Source organism: Leopardus geoffroyi, chromosome A1 (genome assembly GCF_018350155.1).
Source record: "Leopardus geoffroyi isolate Oge1 chromosome A1, O.geoffroyi_Oge1_pat1.0, whole genome shotgun sequence".
Classification (NCBI taxonomy): Eukaryota; Metazoa; Chordata; class Mammalia; order Carnivora; family Felidae; genus Leopardus; species Leopardus geoffroyi.
This window is the reverse complement of record NC_059326.1, coordinates 128,407,591-128,429,238: the sequence shown is the minus strand read 5'-3', so window position 1 is coordinate 128,429,238 and position 21,648 is coordinate 128,407,591. Positions and strand designations below refer to the sequence as shown.

General features: G+C 37.4%; 1 protein-coding gene and 1 non-coding gene across 3 annotated transcripts in view; both read left to right on the top strand.

Moving 5' to 3' along the window:
* Window positions 1-18,396, top strand: part of DEPDC1B (DEP domain containing 1B) — an 86,654-nt gene extending 68,258 nt beyond the window's left edge. For both annotated transcript variants that reach the window (XM_045494044.1, XM_045494054.1), the window contains 4 exons: window positions 5,547-5,713; window positions 8,222-8,398; window positions 15,935-16,120; window positions 17,393-18,396. In XM_045494044.1, the coding sequence (XP_045350000.1) occupies window positions 5,547-5,713; window positions 8,222-8,398; window positions 15,935-16,120; window positions 17,393-17,554 (692 nt within the window). In that variant the 3' untranslated portion in view covers window positions 17,555-18,396. The remainder of the gene's footprint in view (window positions 1-5,546; window positions 5,714-8,221; window positions 8,399-15,934; window positions 16,121-17,392) is intronic.
* Window positions 11,537-11,667, top strand: LOC123582131. The gene has a single exon (XR_006704224.1). It is a non-coding gene; the product is annotated as a small nucleolar RNA SNORA18 (small nucleolar RNA).
* Window positions 18,397-21,648: the final 3,252 nt, after the last annotated feature.

The window sequence follows — 21,648 nt, the reverse complement described above, 5'->3', positions numbered from 1 at the left end:
TTCTCAGGAATTATGGTACTGTTTCGCTATCCCATGTATAGAAATTGTTATTGCATAAAATTTGTCCAGTTTTCTAGCTGTTTGTGGAGGGAGGGTTAGTCTGGGCCTTGCTGTTCTATCTTGGTTGGAGTCAGAATTTTCTGTATTTTTAATAATTTAATTTTAATGATTTAATTTTTTTCCTGACATATGGTTATTAGGTTATTCCAAACACCTTTTTTGAACAGACCATTCTTTCCTTGCTGATTGGTGATGACATTTCTGTGATGTATCAGGTTCCCAAGCATACTTGGGCCTGTTTCTAGACTTCCAAATTTGTCATGTTGGTCTTTTATGTTTTCTCATGGTAGCATCATACTGTTTAATTAACTATAGCTTTGTAGCAAGTCTTGCTTTCATGTCAGGTGAGTCCCTACTCCTAATTCTTGCCACTTATGGACATGAGATAATTTCTTTTGTGTTTTTCTCAGTGAACTTTTTATCTATTTGAATTATTTGATTGGAGTAAGCAACCAAAGCAGGTCAGCTGTTGTAGTTCATCCTTGAAATCTTGTGTTCAGCCACACAGTTGCTATATCAGTTAGCAAATTAAACGCTGTTGAAAGGTAAGCCTTTTGCCTAAAGAACAACTTTCACCTAAGTTTTAAGACTGTAGTGTTGTACATTATACATTAGTAGTTAATTCTAACAAAGACTTCTATAATCTTTAGGTTAACAAGGGGCCAACTACCAAATATTGTGATAGTTCTGTCATTGATGGCAACACAGGCATCCACATTCTTTCAGCTGAAAAGTCAAGAAAAATTTAAGGGTTGTTATAGGGTTGTTTAAGGGTTGTTATATAAATTTAAGGGTTGTTATATATCCTTCTAACATCAGTAAGTCAGACTTAGCTGTTTTTACCTAATAATAATGTGGGCATGAGATTGTTCCAGTGACCCAAAAAGTCATAATTGTGAGTCTTTCTGAATTACGCATGGTCAAGTTGACATAACCATTGCATGAGATGATGTTTACATATGTTTATATTTTTTTCCATCCTCTGTCATAGGGTTATGCAACTGCTGAGGCATATAGGCTTGAGGAGGGCATTCTTAGATGATTTGTTACTCAGTAATACAGTTCTGCTGGGGCATTGTGGGACTTTATTTATTCTCTCATCACAGAGATCCAGAGCCAAATTCACGTCTCTGTACTAGTGCACAGTACGTTCCTTAACTGACTTTTTAAGAAAATCTAGCCAAAGTTGCATCTGATTTGCATCCTTTTTTCCACCCTGGTATTAGTCTTAATGCTTTAATTTAGTAGTAGTAATTGTAGTAGTAGCAGCAGCAGCAGCTATCATCAATGCTATTAAAAGTTTCAATTCACGTAGGCTTTCTTTTATAGCCTATGGGCCTCAGTTCATTACAATGATTCGGTTTTATGGCCGTCCACCACAATTTACTGCTGGGTTAATTGGGATTCATGGAGGTTAAGTGACTTGTCCAAGCATATACAATCAATGGGACCGGGGAGTTAAGCCAGATATTCTAGTTCCAATCCTAGCAAGGGAGGACTCATTGTTATTCCTTCATTCATATAGTCATTCATTCATATGTTCACCACAGAAAATATTTAGTAAGCACCTGTGATCTACCAGGTAGTGTTCTACCTGTTGGAGGTATCAGTAAACAAAACTAAAAGGAATCCCTGCCCATATAGAGCTTACATTTTAGTAAGGCAGAGGGGAAACAATGGTAGATAACAAAAAAGTAAATTCTGTAGTATATTAGGAGGTGATAATGTATAATTAGAAAAATTAGAGGTGCCTGGGTGGCTCAGTCGGGTTAAGCGTCTGACTCTTGAATTTGGGTTCAGGTCATGATCCCAGGGTCATGGGATTGAGCCCTGCCTCAGGCTAAGCGTGGAGCCTGCTTGAGATTCATTCTCTGTCTCTCTTTCTCTGACACCCCTACCCTCCCACTCATGCACACTCTCTCTCTCTTAAAAAAAAAAAAAAAAAAAAAAGAACAAGTAGGGGGGATTAGGAGTACCAATTTTTATACCTTTTGGGAGGTAGGAACGTCTTAATTTTTTAATTTTATCTGATAAATAATTAAATTATGTCAAAATGACAGATTTTGTTGTAAACCTTTCAGAGTATGTTGTTTAGAACAATGTTCTGCTCCTTGCCTCCTTCCCCAAGAAGCAGTGCTGTAAAGGACAGCTAAGTTATAAGATCAATTTACAGAATATACTTAATTCATTATGAATTTTAGCTGTAGTTAAAATCTAATGGTACTGTAGGCCTAATCAGTCCCTACAGTGTTTTGTTTTGTTTTGTTTTTCCTTCCTCTGGTAAAATGCATTCCAGGCTCCAGGAGGGAGTATTAGGAACCTCATAGTTTCATGTTACTCTTCAAGCTTTGGGCATAAGCAACTCTCCTTCCTTCTACATTCTGGACTGTTGTTCAGCAGGAGCTTCCCTCATTCAAACTATTGATGGTGGCTCCTCCACAGCCAGATGCTGCGGCATTGTTTGGGGGAGATTAGGGATTTAATGGAGGAAGGGATCAGTAGCATTGCTTCTCTTTTTACAGGAGGTAGGAAGTTGGCAATTGGAATGAATTGCAGGGAGTTCTCACTTGGGATCTGTGGCAGAAGGAAGGGAGTCCCTGGCTTCACAGGGGGGCCAGTGAGTTTTTGGGATGTACGCGAGTCAAGGGTGGACTTTGTCTCCTATTTGTGTAGGTTTGTGTAGATTAATTCTTGAGATGGATTTACTGATACATTCTCACCCTAATTTTCATAAAACCCAGAATCATGACCAACTTCAAGTTTGGGATTTAAGCAACTGGAAGTTTAGAATTTAGACTTTTTAAAAGATTTGATGAATGTAACTTTTATGTGTTAGTTTAACAGTGTCCCAACAAAGAAATCTGAAAATTAAAAGAAAATTGATGTAGGGGCGCCTGGGTGGCTCAGTCAGTTGAGCGTCCGACTTCAGCTCAGGTCACGATCTCGCGGTCCGCGAGTTTGAGCCCCGCATCGGGCTCTGGGCTGATGGCTCAGAGCCTGGAGCCTGTTTCCGATTCTGTGTTTCCCTCTCTCTCTGCCCCTCCCCCATTCATGCTGTGTCTCTCTCTGTCTGAAAAATAAATAAACGTTAAAAAAAAATTAAAAAAAAATTGATGTAGTCTTGATCTTTTTCTTTTTACTACCTTATTTTTATAAGGTTTATTGTGATTTTCTTCATAAATATTGTACTGGAAATATTGTTCCATAACTTCAAAATTTACCATTTTAATAGCCATGTAATACTCTATTGACAAATAGGTATTTTAACGTTCACCTGTACTTTATCAGGAAGTAAGGCTTGCCAAAGGAAATGGATTATGCTTTCAATTAGCTTGCTTTCTCTTTCATAAAACAATACATATATACAATACACATATTGTATATATACATGAATCATAATAAAATAAGGTAAAATCTGTTAAAAGGTGTTTATAATTTGGAAAAAGAAGGGATTTGTGGGCTAATGTGATAGAAAGCTTTATGGAAAAAGTAGAAGGCTTTGTGGAGAAAGAGATTTAGAATTTAATTAGTTCTTACTAGTTCCACTTCTTCTATCTTATCCAGACTATCATCATGCTTCTCATCTTCCTCCTTCTGTGTTACCCCCTTATAATCTCTTCTCTCTAGAGCTGCCAGAGTAAAAAGTAATTCAGGTTAATGATTCCCCTGCCCAGAACCCTCCAGTGATTTCTGAGGTCACTCATAATAAAACTCAAAATTCTTAATGGTAGCCTACAAGGTTCTGCCTGGTGTGGCTCTTAACCTTCCACTCTAACCTCCTTTCCTGTTTGAATGCTCTTATACACTCCTCTGTCTTCACACTGGCCTCACTGCTTTTCCTCACACACTCCAAACATACTCTCGTGTCACAATCTCTGTCATTGCTCTTTCCTCCACCTTGGAAATTTGTCTCTCAGATAACTTCCCTGGCTTACTCTCATTTCCTTCAGATCTCTGCTCAAATTTCACCTCCTTGGAGACCTTTCCCAAAAAACCAGAAATGTTTTTCTGAGCACATCCCATCACTCCCCTGCTCCTTTCTTTTTTCTCCATAGCATTTTTCCACCTGCCATATGTTTGTACCTCTTTGCTTATTATCTGCTGGAAAGTAAGCTCCATGACATCAGGCAAGGATTTTGTTTTTATTCCCTACTGTATGTCCTCTTCTAAAATAGTTCCTGGAATACAGGCAAGGCTTAATAAATATTTGTTGGATAAGTGAAAGAAAGAATTAATATTTGATCATAAACCTTTTGTCTTTTCATAGACCTGATTATATAGAGTTGAAAGAAGGTCTAGTGATGAGAATCAGCAGCAGTATTTTCAGTGAACATCTAGGATTGAACTTGGTGTATTAAAGCTCCCCTTCTGCCTCCTTTTCTCTCCCATGCCCACCCACTGCCGTCAGGGCCAAACCCAAGCTCCTTAGTCTGGCATTCAAGGCCTTTTCGGGTCTCATCTCTGTTGACCTTTCCAGCTTTACTTCTATGCCAAGCCTGTGCTGTGTCCTAAGGAATGACTTATAATTTCCCTAATGTTACCCTTGCAGATGTCTCTTGCAGCACCTCTCACATTTTGCCATTTACAATTTTTTAATGGGTGTCTCCTCATAGCACATCAGCTCTTCAGAGTGAGGGACCTGGCATATTTTCATATTTCCAGGACTTGGCACAGTTCCTGGCATATCATAGATGGTCAGAAATACTTACTGGGTGCCAAAGATGGTTTTGCCTCTAAGAGAAACCATTGGGAACTTGAAGAGGTTGGACATGGAACAAATAACTTGATGAAAGCAGTTTCTTCTCATTAGAGGGTTTGGATGTGGATTTGTCTGGGGACAAATGTGGTTGAAGAGAGCACAGTATTAGAGAACCATGATTTTTAGCACAGTATTAGAAGACTGTAGTTTGGTTGAGGAGGGCTGGCATATAACATGATTGAATTGGTACACTTAGCTAGGAAGAACAGCTTATGTGTGAGGAAGGGTTATTTGACGTGTGTTGTTTGGGAAGAAGTGCAGCCATCTGGCAGTGGTCTGACTGTAGGCCAATCGGACCTGTTTTCAGTCCGTGAGAATCCTGTTAGATGGTGACTCTGCTCATCCCAGGGACATAATACAAGGGGGCAATTCAGGGCAGCAGTGACACATTCATATCTTTGCTCATGCTGTCTTCATCCTATAGTAACTGTGAGTGTTGAGTGTTAGGTTGGACTTAACCTGACTGCTCTTGGTTTGCTGGGAAAGAATACTACAAAAAATCTGAGAGAGGCAAATGGCTGTATTTGTTTTATATATTTGTCATCCTTAGTTGATGGTTTGTATTTTCGGTGCCAGTGCATTAGATCTATAATCATTTGGCCCAGCGTAGTTGGATATGTGTACATGTTCTACATAATTTTAATAGTACATAATTTGAAAAATGTAAACATAATGGAGTCAAGTTGGCTATTGGTTTTAAAAGATTAAAAACTTCTTTCTAAATCAGGTTTGTTACAGAAAGAGAAAATGGCTATTGAAGCATTTCAGATTTGCTGCCTCCTCCTGCCACCCGAAAATAGGAGAAAGTTACAGCTGTTGATGAGGATGATGGCAAGAATCTGCCTAAATAAGGAGATGCCACCCCTGTGTGATGGCCTTGGTACCCGAACACTGGTAGGTTGATCTCTACCATCTAACTTGACTTCAGTTTTGGCAATAAAATCCACCTGAGTAGAGTTTACTAGCTTGGCAGCCAGAGAAAGGTGCAAGGCAGGCTTGCTTGTAGAGCCATCGCTTGGAAACCACCCCGACACTAAACACTTTGGGTGTTAGTGTCTTAAATAACATAATGCAAAGTGGAGAGTGAGTAGGGATAGGCTCTGAGTTTAAAGGGGTCTGCTGCCTAGAGCTTACTGTCAACATAAAGAGAAGGAAGGGTGGACAGTGAGGATAAGTGGTCTCTCACGAAAACAGTATTCTTTCCTCTACGACAAAAAGGGTTGTGAAGCATTTGTCACTATAACAAGTGGACGCAGCCTGTATAATGGGGTAAAGAGGAAAGAAGTAAAATACAGAGATGGATCAGATAGCCTGGCAGGGAGATTGAGAACTTGTTCACTCAGGTTATGATCTTAGGGTCCATAAAATATTTTCAGTTTTGCTTACCAATGTATGCTAATTTTATTTTATTATTTTTTGAAGTTTTTGTTTATTTTATTATTATTTTTTTAACGTTTATTTATTTTTGAGAGAGACAGAGACAGGATGCGAGTGAGCTAGGGGCAGAGAGAGAGAGGGAGACACAGAATCCGAAGCAGGCTCCAGGCTCTGAGCTGTAAGCACAGAACCTGATGCGGGGCTCGAACTCACGGGCTGTGAGATCATGACCTGAGCCAAGGTTGGACGGACACCCAACCAACCGACTGAGGCACCCAGGCGCCCCTATCTATCTATCTATCTATCTATCTATCTGTCTATCTATCTATCTATTTATTTTTGAAGGAGAGAAAGAGCAAGCAGGGGAGGGGCAGAGAGGGAGGGAGGGAAAGAGAATCCCAAGCAGGCTGTGCTCTGTCAGTGCAGAACCTGATGTGGGGCTCAAACTCACGAACCGTGAAATTGTGACCTGAGCCAAAGTCAGACGCTTAACTCACGGAGCCACCCATGTGTGCCACATATGCTAATTTTAAATTTTACTTTGCTAATGTTAGCATGTTTTTTAAAATAGGGTTTATGTTTAGAATTTCTTATTACAAAAATTTTTAATTTTCCTCAAAATTGGAGGCCTTGGAGCAAATTTGATGCTTCTTTGAGGTGTATGTCCTTTTCACGTCCAGCTGAACCATGGTGTGCCTCTGGGGGTCCTCTGGTCCAGTTTTAGAAGTGTGGGGTGGGGTAAGATCAGAGGAGCACTCAGTGCCCAGTAGAGGGATTCTTGACCTTGGTTTTGGTTGGGTAGATAGGTAATGGGGCTAATGGGCCTTTGTGAAAGGCTGAAGAAAACTTTACACTGTTCCCCAGAAGGATACACATGTAAAATTTTGCATACAATTTCAAGGCATTCAGATTCCCTAAGGTCCATAGTCTCCAGGTAAAAAATGTCTGTCTGCGTGTCTCTCTGTACACGTACATGTGAATGAAAAATAAAGGATCCTCTGCAGTAAGTCGATGAAATGAAGTCTAATTAAGCAGAATTACATGATTTCATGCTTGTAGGTTTCAAAATAAGATTGTCAGCAGTAAAATTAGTAGGAAAAGGAAAAAGTATCTATCCAAAGGATAGTATTAAAGAAGGAAATAGTTAATATGCCTTCTATGAAAGCAGCTACATAATATTTTTTATATTTCTGCTTTTTGTAAAGTCTCATCATTTAATGAACTTGTTACAAAGTCTAATGATTTTGTTCAAATGTGATTGTCAAATGTACACCCAAAATCCTAGAGAAAATTACAGTTAACTGGGAAAAAACATAACTGTTGAGGCATATATGTTGTGCTAGCAGATTTTTAAAAAAATCAATAGTGAAATAAGGATATTAGTAAACTAAATGGCTTTAAAGTACTTTGAACTTTGAACTGCTACATGATTCAAGTAATGGTAGTGATAATAATTTTCAGAATTCGTTTATATATGTTTAAAACTGTATGTAAAGGGGTGTGCTTTAAAAACTGCTCAGACAAGGGGCGCCTGGGTGGCGCAGTCGGTTAAGCGTCCGACTTCAGCCAGGTCACGATCTCGCGGTCTGTGAGTTCGAGCCCCGCGTCGGGCTCTGTGCTGACAACAGCTCAGAGCCTGGAGCCTGTTTCACATTCTGTGTCTCCCTCTCTCTCTGCCCCTCCCCCGTTCATGCTCTGTCTCTCTCTCTCTGTCTCAGAAGTAAATAAACGTGAAAAAAAAAAAATTAAAAAAAAAAAAAAAAAAAAAAACTGCTCAGACAAGCATGTCTGCTGAGTCTCTGTTAGTTGAGACGCACCTTCTGTTTTGCTGGTTGATAAAAATCAGCCCATCTCAGATGACCAGGTACGGCCAGGTGTCAGAGTAGATGTGTACCCTGTCCTGTGGGCCATTTCTCCCTGACTAGTCACATTTGTTTTTTGCAAATTAGATTGAACTCAGTTCATTGTAGGGAAAGAAGACTTCATCTGTGTTTCATGAAAAAATACCTCCCCTTCTTGTTTCAGATGGTTCAGACATTTTCCCGTTGCATCTTGTGTTCCAAGGATGAAGTAGACTTGGATGAGTTATTAGCTGTGAGGTTGGTGACGTTTCTAATGGACAATTACCAAGAGATTTTGAAAGTCCCTTTGGCCTTGCAGACCTCCATAGAGGAGCGTGTGGCTCATCTACGAAGAGTGCAGGTAAAGAAAGGGATGTTACCAGTCCTTTAAAATTGCCAGCAGAAAGTCATGTAAACTTGCTAGGTTTCTTGGAACCTCTTGTTGGGAAGAAGTAAGTGAATAAATCTGTACAAAGTGCTTCCAACAGGGCTTGCTGCATGGTAAGCTCTGTATGTGTTTGGTATTATTGAAAACTTATAGAATGCTTACTTGGTTTGGTTATGTAATCAATGCTGCATACTTCTGACTGCAACTTCCTTAAATGAATTTGTTTAGAGTCTGCATATACTTCCTGATGGAAATGATTTATGTGTAATACGTCTTGATCATAATCGCCCTGTGACCGACATACTATTGATATTTGCATTTTTTCGATGAGTGAGCTAAGACACGGAGAATTTAAGTCACAGAGCCAGGATTCACACACATAAACTCAATTTCCAGAATCCGTGGTCTGTCATACCACACTGCCTCCCTAAAACGTGGTGTGGTAGAAGAATGGCCTTAGAGCCGTAAAGTCCTGGCTGGGCCAGTTCCTGGTTTTCCCTTTTCCTGGTTTTGTGGCCTTGGGCAAGTCTCTTAACCTCTCTGAATTTTAGTTTCTGCAAGTGTTAAAATGGGCCATACCTGCTCTATAAAATTGTTGCTAAGAGTAGAATACTGTATTGTAAAACCCCTAGCATAAATGTCTGACTTCTAGCAGGTACTCGTTGAAAGGGAGCTTTTACTATTGTTCTGTTAAAATGATGCAAAAGAAATGTAATGCATAACTATTATGTGGGCCCCAAGTGGGGTTTGTATGTCAGCCTGTGGGAGCAGAAACTTGATAAATGCAAGCAAAAGGTCTTCTTAGCTCCTTTGGAATAATTGGCCCTCTTTCTGCTTAAGCACTTTTTGAGGTTCCATGATTAAGGACCAGTGAGCTGCTACCTCCCAAAGTATTTTCAGGGTGAATAACTGTTCACCTGTTTCAGTGTGCAATTTAAAAATTAAAATAAAAAATTTTGGGTAATTGTCAACCTAATCTATTGAAATAATTTGGAAACTATAGAAAATGTACACCAAAAACTCAAAGGGTAACACTACCTATTCAGTTAGTATTACCGTCTTTCAGATGTTTTTCTGTGTCATGTCTTGTCTTGCCTTGCCTCCCCCCTTCTTCTCCCTTCCCTTTCCTTCCCTTTCCTTCCCTTCCCTTCCCTCCCCTTCCCCTTCCCCTTCCCTTCTCCCCTCCCCTTTCCTCACTCTCTCTCACTCTTGCTCTTTTCTTTCTTATTATTTCTTACCTTTTTTTCTTTTGATAGTACAACAAGAAATATTTCCCATATCACTGAATATTCTTTTTTTTTTTTTTTTTTTTAATTTTTTTTTCAACGTTTATTTACTTTTGGGACAGAGAGAGACAGAGCATGAACGGGGGAGGGGCAGACAGAGAGGGAGACACAGAATCGGAAACAGGCTCCAGGCTCTGAGCCATCAGCCCAGAGCCCGACGCGGGGCTCGAACTCACGGACCGCGAGATCGTGACCTGACTGAAGTCGGATGCTTAACCGACTGCGCCACCCAGGCGCCCCATATCACTGAATATTCTTGATTGACACCAGGGTTGTTGAGAGCTCAGACCCTGGAGCTAAGTGGTACTTGTGTTCTTGATAGACCCTTTATTGGCCCTGTGACCTTGGGCACATTTTGTAAAATGTCTCTGCTTCAGCCTCTACCTGACATCCCTCTTTTCTTATCTGTAGAGTGGGATAATAATAGTCAGTACCTACCTCCTGGGGTTGTTTTAGGGATTGGATGGCTTAAGATGTGTAAAGTGCTTAGAATAATATTTATCACATACTAGGCCCTCAGTTGGTAGCTGCTGTTAATATTATCATCATCATTAGTGTTATGTCATTCCACAGTATTGTTATTATTGATAGTATAGTGTTTGGTAATATGGATATATACCATAATTTATTTAAATGGGTTTCTTTGGTTAGATTGTTTCCATTTCCCCCTCTATTTTGCAAACAACCTACCAGTAAATATTTTTGTAGCTAGGTTTTTTTGGGGGGTGTGTGGTGTGGTGGTAATCCTTGATTATTTTCTAAAAATAATTTGTTTTTATTTATTTTGAGAGAGAAAGAGAATCCCAAACAGGGTCCATGCCATCAGCACAGAGCCTGATGCAAGGCTCCATATCACAACCATGAGATCACAACCTGAGCTGAAATCAAGAGTCAGACACTCAACAGACTGAGCCACCCAGGTGTCCCTTTAAGAATAAATTTTTACAAGTGGTATTGCATGGTCAAAGGCCGTGGGTGTATTTTAAGTATTGATTGCATATTGCCAAATTTCCCTTTAGAATGATTATGCCAATGTATATTCCCATGAATTGTCTAAGAAAGTGTTCATTTCTTTGCACCCTTGTGCTACTTTGGGTATTATCATTAACACATATACCTTTGCCGTTTTAATGGGTAAAAAGTATAACCTTAGTGCTGTTTTAGTTAAATCTTCCCTCCGCCCAATATTTCTATGACCCTAACCTATAAAAAAGGTAAAGAAGAAATACTTCACTGAATTTCTGCAGGGAGAATTGATAGCAGTAGCTATGTTCCTCTATATGCTTGCTGGGTTTGTGTGTCCCATAGCACAGGCATATGCTGCAGCAGCTTATAACTGAGCCCTTTGCTCTCAGTTGAGGATCAGAAGGCTGAGCTGTGTTGATTCATTTAACTGCACATTATCATGATCTTGAGGAGGGCACTGCTCTGGCACTACATAAAACCAGTAAGCACTCATTTGTCCAATTACATTTTCTCTGTTGGAAGTACTCAGTAGAATTGCTGACCAGTTGTTTCAGTATTCAGAGATTTCTGTTCTCTCATGTGGACTACTCAGCCCCTACAGCATGTGAGATTTAGGGAAGTGCTTCTCTGAAAATGAACAATGTTACTTGGATTGTTCTGGGGAAATTACACAGCTGATCCTGGGACAGATAAATTGTGAGGTAGGTGTTGTTTTTGACACCAACCTTTTATCAGCCTTGACTACAGTCCTCTTCTTCCTTTGCTATCTTTAATCGTAGATATCTAGAATTTTCCTTACTAGGCTTCTGGCTGCAGAAGAACAAAAGGTGTTATATTTTTGGGAAGATGGAACACTTTAACTGAGGTCTATCCTGATGGGGCTTTGTCTCTAGACCTACATCATTGGAAACTCCTCATAGAGTATATGTGTGGTTTTCTGTATTCACAGAACTATGTGTTTAGATCTGTAGGAAGAACTGCAAGACGTCTTTCTGCTAAAACTATGTGAAAGATGTAATAGTCAAATTTTTTAAGTCTTAGGTATTGGCATATCCCAACAATCTATACAGTTTTAGGGTGGGATAGTTTAGGGGTGATTATGATTTGCACTCATTCACATTTAGAGGTTGTCTGAAATTGAGCACCAGGAAGATCAGATCCATCTACTCTGACCCTAAATGTGGGGGGAATTTTTGAAGTCTGTCCATATACAAGTGGAGATCAAAGAAGTCCAACTGAAAAGAACTCTGCAGTGACAGTGGCAACTGTGGATTGAACCAAAGTGCTTTTCAAAAGGGCTATTTTGAAGATTATGATTCTGATTTTGGAGAAACTGTGGTGATTGGCCGTGCAAAGAATCACATGTAAAATTCTTTAATTAAAAATTTATTGACCTAAGGGGTGTTCAGGAATCTACTCCTGAGATCATTGTTGCACTACATGCTCACTAACTTGGGTGTAAAGTGAAAAAAAAGAAAAAAAAGAAAAATCATTGTCTACTAAAGTCTGAGGCCTGTGTTTTGTTAGGCTTGCTTTCTGGAGATTTAGGATTTGATTTTAGTGGGCCATGTTTCCAAGCTTCTTTGTATGCCTTATGATCTTTTGTTGAAACTTGGGCATTTGATAAAACACCCACATCACCTCTTTGCAGACTGGCTCCATGCAAAGAAAAGTCTTCCCCTTCAGCCTAGCATGAAGGCCCTTATTGGGCATGGGTCTTCCTTGGGTCTGTGGGTGTGCTTTGTACCCAATCCCCCTGTAAAAATGTCTGCTTTTTAAATGTATTAATTTCTATAAGAGTTTCACAAGTCCAAATCCTAGACCATTTGACCACCTTCGCATTGACAGACTCCACTGTTCTTGTTTTTTAAAAGATTTAATTTTTTTAAAGTAATCTCTACACCTAATGTGAGGCTTGAGCTCACAACCCCGAGATCAAGAGTCACGTGCTCCCCCGACTGAACCAGCCAGGTACCCCAATACAATCCTATTGTTATTTATGGTTTGTGGTCATTTTTAGCAGTACAATTCATTCTACCTCTCTCTTTTTGACCACAGATGTCATCCTGGTAATCTTTGCAAGAAGGCACTGGCAAAACCGTGATGTAAATTTTTGGAATTAAGAATAATGAGAAATTTAATAAAATTTAATAAAAAATAAAATTGGAGGAAAAAATATTTGAACTTGTATGCACATTATGATCCTCAGAATGTATAATGATGACAAAATTACAAGTTGACTTGAAAATCCACAATTGCAATGGGACGTTTTAATATATCCTATCAGGAAATGGATAAGATAATATTTGTTAATATCTAACAGTTAATAAAACATTTTAAGGAACATGTACAGAAAAAAATTATTACCTAAAAAAACACTTTAATTTCTTTCTAATTGAAGTATAATTGCCATAGTGTTACATTAGTTTCAGGTGTATAACATAGCCATTCCATAGTTCTGTACATTATTCAGTGCTCCTCACGATGAGTATGGTAACTATACAACATTGTTACATTATTGACTGTATTCTCTATGTTGTACTTTTCATGTCTGTGACTTATTTATATTTTCTAACTGGAAGTTTTTACCTCTTAATTCCCTTCGTCTATTTGCCTATCTCCCCCCATCCCTGTGCCCCTTCTTCTGTATATGAGAGTAAATTTGGGGTTTTTTTTAATTTGTTTTTTTATATTCCAGATATAAGTGAAATCATATGGTATTTGACTTTCTCTATCTGACTTCACTTAGCAAAATATCTTATAGGTCCATTTATGTTGTCACAAGTGGCAAGATATCATTCTTTTTATGGCCGAGTAATGTTCCATGTATATACCACCTTTTTTTTTTTTTTTGAAGTTGCAGTATAGCTAACATACAGTGCTATGTTAGTTTCAAGAGTGTAATATAGTGATTCAGCAGTTCCGTACATCACCCAGTGTTCATCATGACAAGTGCACTGTTTAATCCCCATAACCTTTTTTACCCATCCCCCACCATCTGTCCTGTGGTAACCATCAGTTTGTTCTCTATAGCTAAGAGTCTGTTTCTTGGTTTGTCTTTCTCTTTTTCCCTTTGCTTTTTATTTATTTATTTATTTATTTATTTATTTATTTATTTATTTATTTATGGTTTGTTTCTTAAATTCCACAAATGAGTGAAATTATATGGTAATTTTTTTCTCTAAGTAACTTATTTCTGTTAGTATTATACTCTGTAGCTCTATCCTTAATTGTTGCAAATGGCAAAGTTTTGTTCTTCGTGTGTGATAAACGTAGGTGTGTGCATATTTATTTTCAAATTAGTATTTTCATTCTGTTTGGGTAAACATCCAGAAGAGGAATTACTGGATCATATGGTAGTTCTGTTTTTAATTTTTTGAGGAACTTTCATACTATTTTCCAAAACAGTTGCACCAATTTACATTCCACTAACAGTGCACGAGGGTTCCTTTTCTCCACATCCTTGCCAGCAGTTGTTATTTCCTGTCTTTTTGATTCTAGCCATTGTGACTGGTACGAGGTGGTATCTAATTGTGGTTTTGATTTCTGTTTCCTGGATGATTAGTGATGTTGAGCATCTTTGCATGTTTCTATTGGCCATCTGTACGTCTTTGGAAAAATGTCTTTTCCGGTCTTCTGCCCATTTTTAAATCAGATTATTTGTTTTTTTGATGTTGAGTTATATAAGTTCTATATTTTGGATAGTATAACCTTATTGGATATATCATATGCAGATATTTTCTCCCATTCACTGTGTTGTCTTTTTGTTTTATTGAGGGGTTTTTTGTTTTTGTTTGGTTTGGTTTGTTTGTTTGCTATACAAAATCTCTTTATTTTAGTGTAGTCTCAGGAGCTTATTTTTACTTTTGTTTGCCTTGCCTGAGGAGACATATCCATAAATATGTTGTTTAGGGTAATGTCCAAGAGATTATAGCCTATGTTTTCTTTTGGGAGTTTTAAGATTTTGGGTCTCAACTGACTAAGCTACCCAGGTGCCCCGGACCATTGTGTTTTCATTTTCATTTGTCTTCATGTATTTTTTTTTAATTTCTTCTTTGATTTCTTCATTGATCCATTGGTTATTTAGTTGCACATGTTTTTGTTTATTTCAGGTTTTTTGTTTTTTTGTTTGCTTTTGATAACTGATTTCTACTTTTACACTGTTGTGATTGGAAAAGATGTTTGATATGATTTCAGTCTTCTTAAATTTATTGAGTATTGTTTTGTGGCCTAAGATGTGATCTATGCTGGAGAGTGTTCCATGTACATTTGAAAAGAATATGTATTCTGCTGTATTTGAATGAAATATTCTGTATATATTTGTTACATCCATCTAACCTTGTTGATTTTCTGTCTGGATGACTTCTCCATTGATGTAAGTGGGGTGTTAAAGTCTCCTATTATGATTGTATTACTGTCAGTTTCTCCCTTTATACCTGTTAATATTTGCTTTATGTAAATTAAATATATATATTTTTAAAGTTTTTACGTACTTATTTGTGAGAGAGAGAGAGAGAATGAGCAGGGAGGGGCAGAGAGAGAGGGGGACAGAGAATCTGAAGCAGGCTCTGTGCTGACAGCATAGAGCCTGATGTGGGGCTAGAACTCACAAACCATGGGATCATGACCTGAGCAAGGTCCAATGCTTAGTCAACTGAGCCACCCAACTGCCCCAGAAATTAAATATTTTTAATGGATGCTCGTTTATTTATAGGTCTTGGTATTGTGTTTCCTCTTTTTTCTTCCTTCTCCCTTTTGCCCTATACAATGTCTGAATATTTATTTTTTTGATTTTCAGTGTTAACATATTTGGAGATGGTTGTAGAACTTCTCTCTACATAACAGCCAAGCTATATGTGTTTCTCTGTCCATCCCCAAGAAAGAGAGGATCAGATTCTCCAGATGTGGGAAGGGATCCACAAAGTGTGGTCAATATTATAATTGTTTTGAATCATTTTTGTCAACATATTTAGTTTATGTTTCAACTTAAGATTTTATTTAAAAGAACACGCAGGTTTTTTATTTATTAAAATGGATCTTGGGTTTAAAAAGGTAAGCATCTCTTACTTAAAACTGTGACTGTGATATTTTTTTTGAAGTTATAGAAACACTGTTACCTTTTACCAAAGAGTGTTCCCCAAATTGAAGAATGATGTGGTACTCTTAGTAGGAGATGTGCTGTATTTGATCTGAACTAATTTTTGCAGTTTATGTGAAAATATACTTATTCCATTCACTATTAATCCTTTTGCCTTAGATAAAATACCCAGGAGCTGATATGGATATCACTCTATCTGCTCCCTCATTTTGCCGTCAGATCAGTCCAGGGGAGTTTGAATACCAGAGAGCATACTGCTCTCAGGAACCTCTGGCAGCCTTGCTGGAAGAAGTCATAACAGATGCCAAACTCTCCAGCAAAGAGAAGAAGAAAAAACTAAAGCAGGTAAAAGAAGAATATTCTTTAGAAGTCATTTCTTCTTCTGCCTGCTGTTCTTATATTTTTTCTTTTTATTCTCTGTTTTACTAAGTTTCATATAAATCTCATCTTCTATGACATAGCAGTTTTGAAAGTATATTACTCAATTTATACATTCCGGCAGTCTCATTGTTTTACACAATTGTAGTCTGTTTTCCACGTCTTTATTTTCCAGTGTAGATATTTTACCATTGTTGAACTCTTCATTTGTGGAGCTCTTCTCTATTATTTGTCCTTTGTTTTGGTATGTGGCTTGATGTGTTAGTGGAGTAATTACTTTAAGTTCAGAGAAACTATCAGATGAGGACAGGTTCTTTTTGATTTTTTTTTGAAAGGCAAATTATACTGAATTTGCAAATAGAAAATGTGTAAAACTGGAAAGGCTTTGGTTTTAGATCACCAGTATCAAATTGTTTTTTTGCCTCAGGCAGCACTAAAAGTTTTTAGTTTCTGCTAGGAACAAGGTTTAGGGTTTCATTGAATAGTATTTAACTCACACTAGATTTACTTCGACCATTCTTAAAGTATTGATTCCAGATTAAGTGAATTGTTTTTATTTTTGAAGTCTGACTCCTGCAAGCTTGATCCCTGATCACATCATGCATATAGGATTATACACAGATCACCAGAGTTCTAGACTCCCAATCGTATTTTTCTCAGTAATTTTGGAGAAGAGTTCAGTGTTGAGGATGAAGGAAAAGCATATTGCCTCTCTTTAAGCTTTTCAAAAAGTCATATATACTGGAATGTTTTCCCTTCCATTTGAGCAGAAGCAGGTGGGACTGAGTTGGAGAAGCTGGGAGATCGTGAAATGTAGTTGGGCCAAAATTTTCTTTAACTGTGTAGAACATAAGTTATTTTCAAGTCAGGATTACTTGTGAATATTTTTAAAGTGAAGTCTATTTATAGTTAGCAGTGGGGGAAATTTTAAGAAATAAGACCAAAATGAGAAGTGTATTTGAAGCTTTGATCAAGTTTAAATTGAATTAGATCTATAGCAAGTGGAGTCAAATGATCTTACCAAAAGAAATGGATTTGTGTTGGAGTGAATTTGATTACGATTAGTTGTCTTGTTATTCTCTTTTCTGATAGAGAACAATAAACATTGAAACAAAACAAAAACAGCTTGTATGGAATCAGATCAGAAAGTCTTTAATTTTAAAATTAGATCGCCTAATTTTATTGGCCCTTATGTGGGTTTTTTTTGACTCATCTTGAATCTTTTTTTTTTTTTTTTAGTTTCAAAAATCCTATCCTGAAGTCTACCAAGAACGATTTCCTACACCAGAGAGTGAAGCACTTCTGTTTCCTGAAAAACCGAAACCAAAACCACAGCTCCTGATGTGGGCACTAAAAAACCCTTTCCAACCATTTCAAAGAACTAGAAGTTTTCGGATGTAGTACTTACATTGCTCTTAGAGATCTCTGTTGCTGTTGCCTCGAGCAAATTGGTGGTTATAGGAGGATTATGGTGATGGAAGAAAGAAGAGCAGAAAATAGAAGCTATGGAAAAATATAAAGTTACCAGACTTCCTAAAATGTTGAGCCATTATCAGTATTTTTGTAAAACCCAATGCTATTTTTAAAGTGTACAAATCAGTTAAAAGTTGAGACAAATGTAGAGTGGTATGGTTAATATGCGTGTCTGTAATTGTTACAAAATTTGTGGGTAGTTTTATTTTTTTATTTGTTATCTTTCATGGTGTTAATAAAATAATTGTACATTTCAGTTACTGATGTCTTTGTTATAACCAAGTTTTAAAAATAGTGTATGTACTTGAATAAGAGAGACACTGGGTACTGCTACTGTGATGCTCTTGACTTCACAGCTTAATAGTTGTGACTTCTCTTTGTGTAAAATTTGGTTTTCATTGTTGTACAGAGAGTCTTAAGGCTCCACATTATGATGACTGTGTCTTTTATTGCAGATTCGTTGGATGTTATGACAGCTTTAACTAAACCTGGTTCTTTTAGAACATATATTAACTGGTGTTCACCTATACGTGGGGTTGATTTTCATTTGCCTGCAGTGGTATAATTTCAGTCTTGGCTGGAGATGGAAAATTGAACTGAGTAATCTTTTTGGGTCCCCTTGTTCCTGTGATTGTGAGTCAGGTCTTTGTTGTTTCGTGAAAAGCACAAATAGGTTAAGTAAAACAAGACTACTTCCTTTGTATTTCTCCCACCTTCCTCGTCCTTTGGAAAGTAAATGGAATGTAAATAAATACTGGTTTTTGTTTTTTATGCTCTGTGGTGTTTCTTTTTTGGTATTTATTTAGTTCAGTTAGAAAACATCTTCAGATGCTGAAGTTCATCATCTTGGCCAGTGTCCTCACATCATTCATTTATTTCTATGATAAAATGAGTGATGTTTAAGCTTTTTATGAGCCTTCAGGAGCCTTTGTCCGTTGTGGCTAAGTGATAGGATATCTCTTGAGATTAGAGTACATAAAGACCCAGTTTGCTTTGCCCTTTTGCAAATAATGGTACACTTAGAGTATGGAGCATCTGGAAGCCTTCTTCTGTAAGTAATTACCCTAATTTTAAGAGTAACAGTCACTAGTTGGCTTTGGACTGAATTTCCTTGCCTTTGCCCTCTGGCCCTGTTCTTTTGTTGCAGAATGCCTCCTACATGTGACTCAGATTTTGTTTACTTACAAGTGGATAAAAGTATTCCTCTTGGTTTGGATACCACCTTTCCCTCCGAATAGGTAAAGGAATGGGAGATTTTTAGTATTTCAGGATTTGTTTTCAGATCTTAGAATGATGTTTAGAGCAAAGAATAAGTCTACTTCTGCTTTCTTTGTGCTCCGGTAAACCTTCCCATTGACAGTGTCTAAGAGTTCTTTTTGCTTAATGTCCTCACCAAAACTTGCTATTGTCAGAGTTTGAATTGTTGTCAATGTGGTGGGTGTATAATGGTATCTCATTATGGTTTTACTTTGTGTTATGGATATGGTTTAGCCAAAGACTTCTACTGTATATGTTTTTTTTTTACTTTTTCCATTTTTATTCAGATTTTAGTATCAGCCTGTCAAGCTTTACACATGTGTGCACACACACACATACACACACACACACCTCTGAGATTTTGATTTGGATTGTATTGAATTTATAAATCAATTTGGAGATAATTGCTATATTTACAATATTAAGTCTTCCAGTGGGTGAACATAGTTTATCTTTCCATTTATTTAGAATAAATGAGAAAAAAAATCTCTGCAAAGGTTTGCAAATCGTTTGTTAGATGTGTTCCTAGGTATTTGATACTTTTAAAAAATATGTTAGTATCAAAAATTTCAAGTATACGCAAAAGTAAATAGTATCCATCCCTAACTTCACTAGTTATTATTGAACTGAAAAATACCTCTTGTTTGATCCTATTGTGAAGGGGGTTATTTTTAAAATTTCCACTTTCAGCTTCTTATATATAGTATAAAACTGATTTTTGTGTACTGATATTTGTATCCAAACTCCCTGCTAGGCTTTCCTGTTTTTTTTTTAATGTGTATTTATTTTTGAGAGAGAGAGGAAGGCATAGAGAGAGAGGGAGACACAAAATCTGAAGCAGGTTCCAGGCTCCGAGCTGTCAGCACAGAGCCTGATGTGAGGCTTGAACTCAAGAACCGTGAGATCACGATTTGAGCTGAAGTTGGACTCAACTGACTGAGCCGCCCAGGTGCCCCTAGTCTTTCCTATTAATTCTAAACATCTAGTGTGATATTTTTTTTTAATTTCCTACATATTCACTACATAATAAGCAAACAATGACAGTTTTTGTTTTTCATTTCTGCAGTCTATGGCATTTAAAATGTCCCCAGTGACCCCTGCCTGTTGGTATTTGTGTAATCTTTCCTTGAATGTTAAGTTGGGTGTAGTGACACATTTGTAACAAACAGAATATGACAAAAGTGATAGGATATCTCTTGAGATTAGAATACATAAAGACCCAGTTTCCGTCTTGCTTGCCCTCCCTCTCTCTTTCCCAGGCCTGCTCTGAGGGGAAAGCCAGCTGACCTGCGTGAGCTGCCCTATGGAGAGGTCCCTCAGGCCAGGAACTCCTGTCTCTGCCTTCTAGTGAGCGAGGACGTGCGGCCTGCCAACAGCTGTGTGAGCAATCTTGGAAGTGGCTGTTCTGAAGCCTGCCAGCAGTCACGTGAGTGATCCTGCAAGCACACTCTCTCTTAAACCTTGAGGTGAAGGCAGCCTTAGCTGACGCTTTGACTGAAGCCTGAGGTCCTGAGCCAGAGGACTCAGCTTCATTGTGCCTGGATTCCAGACCCACAGAAACTGTGAGATAATAAATATTTGGGTTTTCTAGTCACTTAATCTGGGGGTAATTTGTTATGAAGTGATAGATACAATACACTTTCCAATTCGTTTTCCCTCCTTTTCTCCCTCCCTCCCTCCATCCCTCCTTTCTTCCTTCCCTCCTTCATTTTTTAGAATTATTATAAACTGTCACTCTTTATGTTTAGCAATGTACTTGTTTGCAGTCTTTCCATATTATATTTTAGTTGTGTCCCTTATAACCATCATATAGATTATTTTTTAAGATGCCAACTTGACAATTTTTGTTTCTAGTCAAAATTTTGTAACAAATTATATTTAATAAAATTCTATATTTGGGTATAAACATTTATTGATGTTTTACACCTCTTTGTCTCTACTTTCTCGACTTTTTTTGAATCTTACACCTAATTTCATGTTTTCTTCTAATTTGAAATTCAATATTCTGTTTCTAATTTTCTTATTGGGTCCCTGGAAATTACATTTTACATACTAATTTATCAAAGTTTAAAGTCAGTAAATACCTTTTACCCTCCACGGAGGCTGTTCAGGGACCTTAAAGCACTAACAACACCCTCCCAAATGAGGTATTATTCTTCTGATATATTTTAACTTTATTATTTTTAAACCTCATACTATATTGTTTTTATATATAGTATTTGTTTATTAGACTTACCCATGTTTTACCACATTTCTCCTTAGAGTACATTCTTCAGAACTTAGTATTTGCTGGTTTTTGTCTTTTTCATTTTGCCCTCATTCGTTTTTTAAATAAATAACTTTATTGAGATGTAATTCACATGTCATGTAATTAACCCTTTTAAAGTGTATAATTCAGTGGTTTTTAGTATTTTACGTTTTATGTTTTTCTTATATCAAAACTTGCCATTTTAATCATTTTTAAGCATACAATTCTGTATAAAGAATGCCTTCATTCTTTACAAATATTTCTGCTGCTTATAGAATTCTAGGTTGAAGGTTTTTGTATCTCAGTACGTTTTAGTCATTCATTTGTTAGCTGGCTTCCATTGTTACTGATGAGAAGTCTGTTGACACTCTTTATAGATAGTGTGTCATGTTTTGGCAGCTGCTGTTTATGATTTTCTCTTTATCTTTGGTGGTCTGCAGTTTACAATGACATTTCTGGTTTATATAATGTACTATTTCAGTGATTATTCTGATTGGTTATTTGTGGGGCTTCTTAA